The following is a 10,683-nucleotide window of genomic DNA, read 5'->3' as shown; positions in this document are numbered from 1 at the left end:
TGTGTCTCTCCATGTTGGGGGAGGGGCATTTTTGGGTGGGTGGGGGGGGCCGCCAGAGGAGAGGGGGATGATGATTGACGGCGTCTGACGTGGATTTGGACTTCGTGTAAGCAGAGGGTGGCCGCCTCCACGTCAGCGTCCACGTCATGATCTAAGGTGGAAACACATGCAATAATATCCGAAAGAGCTTCTCTCTCTCTCTCTCTCTCTCTCCTCTTACTTTTCCAAATTATACACGCAGAACAGAACAGAACAGAACAGAACAAAGCAGAACAGAACAGAACAACTCTCTGTAGACCAAATTTTCTAGGTCACCCTCCCTGTATCACATACAGAGACCTAAAGACAGGAAGTCAGTTTGATAGATACACAGAAACGAAACACGCGACGAAAGGGCAGGAACATCTATAATTTTACTCTACTGCGGTGTTAAGGTCTTTTCTTCTTCTTCTTCTTCTTCTTCTTCTTCTTCTTCTCTTGTTGTATGCGTTGTTGCTCTCTCACCTCTTGGTTAGGGTTTGTGTGTGAGAGAGAGCCCTCCCCTCTTTTTTCCTTTTTCTCTGCCAAGAAAAGTTAGGGTTTTTGAAAGAGTTCTCTGTTTCTGTTTCTGCAGGATCTTGGCACTACATTTATATTCCACGCATGCGTCTTCATGATCTCTCATTAATTTAGCGGCAAGATCTGAGTCAAGCAACCTTTTATATAACAAAATCGTGTTTTCTCTGAGTGAACCTCTATATTATGGGATCATACAGTAACATGAAGATTCCTCCCAATCTCGAAAAACCTCCTCTATTCAACCCTAGTTATTATCGGAACTCAGATGGTAACAACAACAAGACTTTGAATTTCAATGCTATGCCATCTCTTCAGATGATCCATTCCTCTGTTTCTTCTTCTTCCTCAACATCTATGGGAAGTGAAATCAAGGTTCCGAAGATCGAGAATGGCTCAGGTTTCTGTCCTGATGATGATCTTCCATGCTTGAAAAGGACAAAATTTTGCGATGAAAGCCAGAATGTGCAGGTTAGATCTCATAATTTGTCATCTATTTGGTCCAGAAAATGCAACAAACTAGATATGGCAAAATGTTCCATTTTAGTTTAGTGTGTAGCAGGTTAGAGATAGTTCCTTTTTACCATAGAATGGAACAAGCTGGATGCAGCAATCTTATGTTTTCTCGCAGTCTAGGTTGGGCTGATTAGATATCATAATATGTCTTCATTTCGGTCCAGAATTTAACAGATCTTGTTGTTCAGAATGTAACAGGTTAGATATGGACAATCTGTTTTCTTCAGTTACTGGTTGACGAATAGTTCTGAGAAAATAGATAATCTGTTTCACAAATTTAGGTCTAATGACCTCACACTAGGAAGCAGTTAGATTCACAATGCCCTCATTGCATATGTTACATTTAGAATTGAGTAAATTACTGATGTATTCATTATAATTACTAGGCTGGAAGTTGGTTCTATTGTAACTTATAATCCTCTGTCTTCATTGATTTCATACTGTGCATTTTTTGTTAATCTTTCGTGGCATAACTTCTTGTGCTCAACCATCCTGGTTTTATCCTACAGATACATTCAACGCAAGGAAGAGAGGCAATGGACAACACTGCTTTATTTTCTGCCCAACAAGCATTTGCTGAACCACATTATCCTTCTGATCATGTAGGTGATGAGGATGGGTACTCCATGATGACAAGAGGGCAAAGTAATAGTCACCTCAATCTTCTGAATGGACCAAGTCCACTCGGTTTAACTTTGAGAAAGAGCCCATCATTGCTAGACCTTATACAAAGGAAACTTACTCAAAATGATGATGAGACCTCGGATGGTTGTGATCAACGTGGAAAGGTAAATAGGCTTGGAAATTCTGCATTCTCAGACAAGGACAAACTTAAGGCTGCCAACTTTCCAGCTATTAAGCTACGGGTTGGAACGTGGGAGGTAACAAAAAATACTTTCTTTTTAATTTTAGTATTTTCAGTGACCCTTTACTTTTTAGTGGGATAGATCGCTTTTCTAGTATTGTTGAGGTTGTATGAAGATGAGGTATACCGGTGGTACCAACAAATGCTACAAGACCAATGTTTTGTTCCTAGGACATTAGTGGATCATGTCTCCATCTCTTTTCTCTTTGTAATAAGCTCACCCTAGTAGTAAGCGTGTAGGTTATCAACAGAAGCTAGTGGCTTCAAATCCTTTCAAACATCTTTCTTAAATCATATATCATTTCTCCTAAATTATCTGCCACATCGTTTTTTCAAACTCATAATGTTCACCGTCTCCAAAACAATGACACAACCATATCAACTGTGGTCCCATTGGCTCTCTCTCTCTCTCATGTATATCCACATCCAAAATAGTATTAAATACGAACAGCTTTATTAAGTTTACAGCATCGTGATTGTCCATTAATCCCCATAACAGTGCAGCTCTTGCAAATTATTATTCCTCTCTTCTCTCTCTGTTATGCACTCTAGACCATTATTCAAGTTTCTTCTTTGGTGGAGTCTTATTGTAAAATATATTCTGTAGCAAGTCTAAAACATCGTCAAATTTGCTATTTATTCTGAATGGGTGATGTGGCAACATTTGATACATTAGGCGTTTTAGTATATGTCATGGACAAGGTTGTTTATATGTTCAAATAACACAATTGCTGGTTTGGTTTTCCTTTGGTTTATGACCTTCTTGTAACAAGAAGTAATAATTTTCTTTTTGTTACAGTGTGCCTCTCGTTATGATGGAGATCTTGTAGCCAAGTGCTACTATGCTAAACGGAAGCTTGTCTGGGAAGTATTGGAAAGCAGTCTCAAGAGTAAGATGGAAGTGCAGTGGTCAGACATATCAGGAATAAGAGCCAGTTTCCCAGAGGATCAACCAGCTGTTTTAGACATTGAGGTAATATGTGTTTCTTGTATGCATGTGTGTGTGTTTGTGCATGCTAAGATATATTCATGTCTATTTCTGGTAGTTCATATGCTAAGAGCCTCTTATGTGATGCATTCTGCTCTATGCAGTTGTCAAGACCTCCCCTGTTCTTTAGAGAAATAAATCCACAACCGAGAAAACATACATTATGGCAGTCTACATCAGATTTCACAGATGGACAGGCTACCATATCCAGGTTTATTTTATGGCTTGGAATTATATTTTAGGTATAATTCCTGTTAAAAAATTCTATATATGTACTCAAGGAGGGTTTTTGTTTCTTTTGAATGATCTATTTCAGGCATCACTCAGTACAGTTTCCAGTTGGTATCCTCAATCGCCATTTTGAAAAGCTTCTTCAATGTGATTTGCGACTGAAGGCACTCTGTGATCAAAATCGGATCATAGTGGATTCTTGCTTTTTTGATAACTGCAACATGCAGATTGATGGTCGCCATATGCGGAACTATCAATCTGTCCTCTCTGATCATCATTCCCTTCACTCTTTAACAATGAGTGGGTTAAGTGATGATCACCTTCAGCACAGTGCTTTATGTAGTGCTGACAGTATCCGGGGTCATGTTACAGTGCAAGGACTGCAGATTGATCCACAAATTACTCATCATCACATAGGTGAGAAGATCAGAAATGGTTTTACATTAGAAGGACTAAAACCTGAGTCCTTGCAAAAAACTCTTCATAATCGAAATGACCTTGGAGGAGTGACAGGATTTCCGCAGCACCAAGGAAGCTTTCAGCTGCAATTTTCAAGTGCATCCCCTAGCTCAGGTATGTATTTAACTCAAAAAACCTCATTCTATGTATGTGCATCTTTAGTATGTAATAGGGTTTTATGGTTTACTCTTTTCCTCATCATGTATGGTTAATGAGCCTAATATGGCCTCGGGAACCAAGCAAAAGAAAGTAGAAACATCCTATCTAACATAGATATATTTACAAAGTTCTTGAGCAGACATATTACCCTGAAATGGGAGGGTTAAGGGTACCGATGGTGATCTGTCCCTATGAATATATGATTGGAGTCATGCCTGTTATGAGCACTGAGTTTCCATTGCATGCAAATATGAATTTAATGGAACAGAGTTAGATTGGCTTCCACTCGCTTTTGATGAAATTTGAACAATGTTTTATAGTGATTGATACGAGGGGATCAAATGAATGTAGCAGTAGTAGCGAGACAGAGGAGGTGTCAAGGAAGGAGAATTCACATAGCGATCCAGTGGTGCTTTGCAATGCTCAACCAAACAGTAGACAAATTCCACCTGTAAGAAATGATGTTCACCACATACAGGTGAACAAATGGACAACCCCATCTGCACTTTCAGGAGAAGGGTCAATGGCATGGGAAATTGAGAGAGTAGCATCTCCATTGATCCAGGTTTCCGAAAAGCAAGCTCTTAATGCTTTGTCATTACACTTGCTAGGTGAGCCAATCACACCTCATAATACATTTTCTTTGGGAAGAGCAAATGTAGAAGAGGTCCGAGAGCCACTCAGGAATGTTGGCTCACGTTCATGTGCACAGCCTATGTGCTTTAACAATGGATACCATGGATGTTTAGCGAGTGCAGAACCAAAAGCATATTCTCATGTAGGTGATAGTCACTGGAATTCATCGTTAGAAAGCCATAACTTGGAAACAGGTCCGTCATCCTTAGTGTCTCATGGCTCATATGTGGACCTAGTGTACTTGCCTCGAATTGCATCTCAACCGCAGTTTCTTGAGCGAGGCATACAACATTGACAAGTTTTTGCGCCACATTCTTCATCTTCTTTCACATTTTGGGGTTTTGAATTTGAATGGCAGCTTATTATCTTTTTCCATGTTCTACCCCTAAACAATTTTTTTTAGTTCTTTTGTAAAAGGAAAATGTAATTCGACTTTCAGACTCTGGAATATCTTTGTACATTTCTCATATAGGAATTTCGAAAGTGATGATTGACAAGGGTGTAGTATCAATGAAATCTATGTAGGTGAACTCCCATCAATGCAACAAAAAGTCTATAGTTTTAGTTTTAAAATAGTTGAGAACTTCTCACCTGAAGAATGAAATAAGAGGAGGTTCTTGTCGTCTAAGTCCTTCTCTGACATGTATAGAAATAAAATTCATGATAAATGTTTTAAGTCAACTTTTCAAGATGGGTGTCATACGTCCGTCGTAACATTATTTGTCTACTGATATAATGAATGCAAAAGGCTTTTCTTTAACAAATTGACTGTAAAATTAGGAAGTGAGGAACTTGTGCACTTAGTTCTTATGATTGCCTTCCACATTTTATTGTTGATTGTATAGATGAATCTTGGATCTTAGATGATTTTTTTTACCATTGATATGATAATATTAAGTATTTGTGCCCAAAAAATCTAAAAATGGAGATCCCATTGTTACATTGTGAAATGCTTCAAATAAGGTTTGAGTGTCTTGGAATATCATTTTTGGCTTTCTGTTCTAAAGCCAAATTTCCATAACAGGTTTTGCATTGGAAATCGGATGGGAATTATGTCAGTATGCTTGGAAATTATAATTTTTGGATTAAATTTCTTAGTAATATTGGATTTTCAAGACCAGTAGAAATTATAAGATCTTCAAACTGATCAAGGTTTGGAATTTTAAGATCTTCAAATCGATCAAGGTTTTCTTCGATGAGAATTTCACAACCAACCCAAATGTTCCCATCTAAAATTCAGAACTTCCTATTTCTCTATTGGCATTTTTAGCATACAATCTGATTTCTCATTCTCTCTTTGGTATCTTAGAATAATAACATTTAATGACATGATGTTAAGTCTTAGTGGTTTGTGGCTCTTAAATGCTGGCTAAGAATTTGATTCTAGATGTTTGACGATTTCTTGACAATGATGAGAGGATTGTGTGTGGTTGAAATTGTAAATTCTCTACTTGCAAATCTTGTCAATGATACAAATTTGGATGTTGAAGCCCCAATGTTCCCACTTCATTAGGTTTAAATACAAGCTTATCATTACTTGGGAGTCTTGAGTGTTCCCACTTTGTTTATCAAGATACATTGAATCGATTCCTAAAGTAAACCTTTTTATTAGATATGGTGAAGGAATCCTCAACTCATCAAATATTTGGTATTGTGTACATGTATTCATGTGCAAATGTACCCTAAAATCTTGAAATGTTAATTTGTGATGCAACTTTTGGCTCCACATGATGAGCTTGATTGAGATGATGGAAAACTACTCGTCCATAAAGAGCCATGGAATTTTTTTGAGTGGGCTAGAGAATAACATAATGGTTAAATTACAAAAGGGGCATATGCATTAGATGCCATAAGAGCCTTGATGAAAGATCAGGAATATGCTTTTAAAACCAATGTATATTCAAATTTGATTTTGACAAAAAATATTATGGAGTATTGTTAAATGTGAATAGCCAAACAACAACAAAGGAATATGTCTTCAACTCTTGGTTGATCATATTTGGTGAAGAACGATGAGAGATCTCTTATGAAATTTTGGTGATGTGTGACAGTCTTTTCCATGGGTTCCAAAATAGGGAGTGAGTGTCTTCCCAAGGAACCTCAATCTTGTTAGTAAAACAAGGGTACATGGTCTTTGAAGGAATCACCATTGCAAACATGTACTAGACATACTAATGTGGGCTACAATGTCATTAAAACTAACATTACAATGGCATTCAAAAACAAATACCATATTGCGACATTGGTAGATGGGATGAATCATGACATTTGACCAATAGCAATGTGGAAGAGCATAGTGTTGAACAAGGTAAGAGAAGGCAACCCATGTTTTAGAAAATGTTGATAAGGTGAAAGCTAGTTATGTGTTAAGAAACCAAGACTTGGAACTCATTATAACTGGATTTGGGTTATGAGAGAAAGATCCCCATTCTTCATTGAAATAAGAGGTTCATTGACCCTTGAATATACATGTGGTGTACTGAGAAGAGAGTTCCACCTCTACCCTCTCACTTGAGGGCCTATGTAGGCTCACAAAGATTTGGGTTATGAGTTGATTCACTCCCCATTGGAATAATAGATTCACAAGAAATTTGGATTTCAATATGTCCCTAAAATTTATTGATACTTGCATAGGTTCATCTTGTTCAATGTCTTATGGACCAATCGACAAATATTCAAGGTTGCTAAATGTAAACATGTTCTAACTTTAGAACAAGTGTAGAGAGCTCTTATTTGTTAAAACAATTAGTGAATCTCTTTAACCTTGTAAATGAAGATCAAACCCATTGGTTGAGATCCTTACTACTTGGATATAAGCAAAGGAACTATGCAAGGTTCTAAAACAAAAAAGGAGAAGAGTGTAGAGGTCATTGTGTGAATGTAAGACAACAATGGGCATAATATGAAGAGACAACACATTTTTAAGAAAGGACACATAAAGAGACTAAGGATTTATGAACATGGTTGGAGAAGTTTGATGTTGAGGCATGTACCATTGCCTACCTCGACACATTATTTGCTAACTTTTGATGTAATAAAAAGTTTCGCTTGATTGAGATTGGAATCCCATTTTATTAGTAAGTCATGGACTAATTAGGGTGTATACTTCTCTTGGTTGTGGTCAAAAGAAAAAACAAAGACAAGAGTAATAAAGATCTTCTAAGTTTTCCATGAGTGGATTCTTCGTGTGGATGTCAAATTTTGTTTCTTTTATCAAAACGCCATTTGGTTTGCCACTCTCAAAAATAGTCCAAGATACTTCTTTCAAATATTAGATTGTGTCCATAAGTTGGTTTACTTTACATTTGTAAAATTAACAAGCTTTTTGTGAGATTATACTTGTGAGGTTGCAATGTTTTTTATGGCAAATAAATACAACATTCGCCTCTAATGTTGATAAACTTCAAATTCCTAATATTTATTTAGCGGCATACTTCAATTTCTAGTGACAAGATAATGACAATCCTAGCCAATACCATGAAAATTAAAACAAGAGCAAAGATTGCTCACTTGTCAAATTCAAGTCAAAATAGATCACGACAAGAATCAATAAAATCTACATGGTATACACTTAATTGCAACTTATACAATATATACATATTAATGAACACGCATTTTTTGAGACTACTAAATTGAAAATGGATGAAATTTCTTGTTGGACACCTGACAACTAAAGCATTAGAAATATTGTGAGTGAGAAGTTGAGAGTAGATCAAGTGTCGAATCTTGTGTTTTTAATATGCAAAACTACAAGTGCCAAAACTTGTATTACGTAGGCAAGAAAAAATTAAAGTTGTTGCAAGTTTTTCAATTTACAAAATCAAAGTGAATGGTTCAACATGTAGTTTAGGAATCGTACAATTATACTTGAGCAAGTTGTCTTCACGCACAGTAACGTGGCATCCCAAGAACTCTGATAGAGGACAACCACCTAAGCTTGTTCAATCTACAATCAATGCTTGAAATCTCACCTCCACATGATCTATCCCATAGGTACCACAAAGAAACACGTTTCAAAGTAATGAAACATAACGATGGAGTTACATATTTGTTAAAAGAAACCTAACTTTGTGAGGCTCCCACATGAAACGCTTTTTATGATTGATAGAGACACAATGTCTCATGTTTGATTGTGTTGTGCTTCTATTGTGGACAAATATCTACAAGAAACACGACTATTGTAGCAAAAAGAAACAAATGATGCTTGTCTCTCAATATGCGTGTAGATACATGTAAATATCTTTGTGTGCTCTCATTGTTGTCATCGGAGAAGAAGAAGGCACATATGTGATTGTGATTGTCCTCAACATGCCCATGTTTATTGGCAAACCTCTAATGATTAAATATTAAGTTGATATTAGACAATCCAAAGTTGAAACAATTTCCTGAGGAACAAGTATGCTTCCATTAAACACAAGCAAAAGAAGAGGGATAGTCAGATATGAGTATGTACATTAATACATTGTATGCTATTTTCTTTTCTTTTCAAAATAAATTCTACTTCCATTAGTTAAGAAAAAGTACATAGGATAATATACAACTCATACGTTACAAGCCACTTTGCAATGGCTACAAGAAAACATCATGTATAAATGAAGCAACAAAGCCTCAACACATAATTACTCGCCAGACTCCCCTCAACATGAGCCTCACACAACCCACATTCAACAATACATTGTATGTTTTAAAAGGTAGTTGGTCCTTTATTAGAATTCATTTATTGATACCGTAAGTAGATTTATGTGTCCAACTTAGATAATAATTTGCCACAATTGTTTGCGAATGAGAAAAATTTGTGTTCGTTAAGCATTGATCGACCTTTTTTGTTAAGTTGAAGAAGAAATTACTACCCACACATGGGCATGTATCTTGAAAATAAAACTGTTTTATTTATTTGAATATGTGATGGCTGTGGAGTTGAAGTGTTTATTAGTTTGACAAACGAAAATTAGTGGGTTGACATAATAAGCCCAAACAAATTTTTATTCGTGAGTCACATTTTAAAGTTCGATATGAGTCCTCTTTCGTAGAATTCACTCATCCTTGGATTATGGCACCATGAGGATGAAACTATTCATGTAGTGCCATGATGCTAAGGACAACCTTTGTTTCATTTCAAACCACAAATTTCTCAACCTCATGTAGATCAAATTGGTGGGGTTACTTAAAAGGTCCCTCCCAAATAAAGGCTATATTTTTCACCTTCCTTTGGAAAGTGAGTTTGCAAGACCAAATTTTGTGGATACAATATGTGTATGAATGAAATGCCATTGGATTGCGTAAAGTCGTGTTAAGAACTCGTGAAGAGATCAAATGAGCTTATTATGTTTCAACCCAGCATCCCAAGGTTATAAACATGTTGGGTTACCTTTGCAATGGCCATTAATTGGACATTATGTGGGACTATATATTCTTTTGCTATCGAACAATGAGTATGTTTATTTCATTACTTGATCTCTAGGCTATAAACCTCGTGGTTTACGAGTTATAACCAAATACCATCATTATACGTTACAAATGCTCCATTCCTTCATACATGGTGATAAACCTATTTTGCAATCCCATTCTTTGATATATAGGGGAATATTCATTGTGTTCATTCTAATTTATCTAGTAGTTAGTGTGATAATCGAGACATATTTCAATACTTAACTAAGAATAGTTAGTTTAGGGAGAAAGAAAAGTGAATATATCCATGCATATGAGTGTTTGTGCATGGGATATGCGAAGTGATGATGATTAGGAGGGTTATTAGGATAGATAATGGAAACGTTTGAGCAATAAATCGACAAGGATAACTTAATGGGATAACTATAAGTGAAAATACACCAAAAAGTGTGCTTTGGGAAAATACTATGCATGTATTCAATTAAGATACCTAATGGAAGGATGATCACGCAACGTGAACACAATTGTACAATGAGTAGTAAGATAATCAAGACACTTCAATACACTTAACAAATGCATATGCACACACCGTGTATGTAAATATGCAAGTGACGATAATGAAGAGGGTTATTAAGATAGATAACAGAAGCTTGTTGAGAGTTAATCACAACATGATAACTTAATTGTAGAGTAATTAGCAAGATAATAAGACATTATTAATCAAATCATTTGTGTATGTGGTGCATGCATGTACCCTTAACTTGATGTGTATGTACATACATACATACATATACTATATACATATACATACACACATATATGTACGTACATGCATACATAATATGCACAATTTACGTTATGTGAGAAGGGTGGTAATGCTAAAATA

At 36.1% G+C, this 10,683-nt stretch overlaps 1 protein-coding gene across 1 annotated transcript; it reads left to right on the top strand.

Annotated features, from left to right (window-relative positions):
- The first annotated feature begins 301 nt into the window (after nucleotides 1-301).
- Nucleotides 302-5,098, top strand: LOC147866714 (uncharacterized). Its single transcript, XM_087317173.1, has 7 exons — nucleotides 302-434; nucleotides 614-1,026; nucleotides 1,581-1,952; nucleotides 2,736-2,909; nucleotides 3,029-3,135; nucleotides 3,241-3,728; nucleotides 4,094-5,098. The coding sequence occupies exons 2-7, from the start codon at nucleotides 742-744 to the stop codon at nucleotides 4,702-4,704; spliced, it is 2,037 nt and encodes a 678-aa protein (XP_087173299.1). The 5' UTR covers nucleotides 302-434; nucleotides 614-741; the 3' UTR covers nucleotides 4,705-5,098.
- The last annotated feature ends 5,585 nt before the right edge of the window (nucleotides 5,099-10,683 follow it).

Source organism: Azolla caroliniana, unplaced genomic scaffold (assembly GCF_043228905.1).
Source record: "Azolla caroliniana isolate FFs.n. ecotype wild unplaced genomic scaffold, voAzoCaro1.0.p SCAF_3, whole genome shotgun sequence".
NCBI lineage: Eukaryota > Viridiplantae > Streptophyta > Polypodiopsida > Salviniales > Salviniaceae > Azolla > Azolla caroliniana.
This window is presented reverse-complemented; position numbering and strand designations above follow the sequence as displayed.

Coding starts and splice junctions, on each gene's coding strand:
- LOC147866714 (XM_087317173.1), top strand. CDS start 742: ATGGGATCATACAGTAACATGAAGATTCCTCCCAATCTCGAAAAACCT. Junction 1,027..1,580: donor ATGAAAGCCAGAATGTGCAG/GTTAGATCTCAT, acceptor TTTATCCTACAG/ATACATTCAACGCAAGGAAG. Junction 3,729..4,093: donor AAGTGCATCCCCTAGCTCAG/GTATGTATTTAA, acceptor AATGTTTTATAG/TGATTGATACGAGGGGATCA.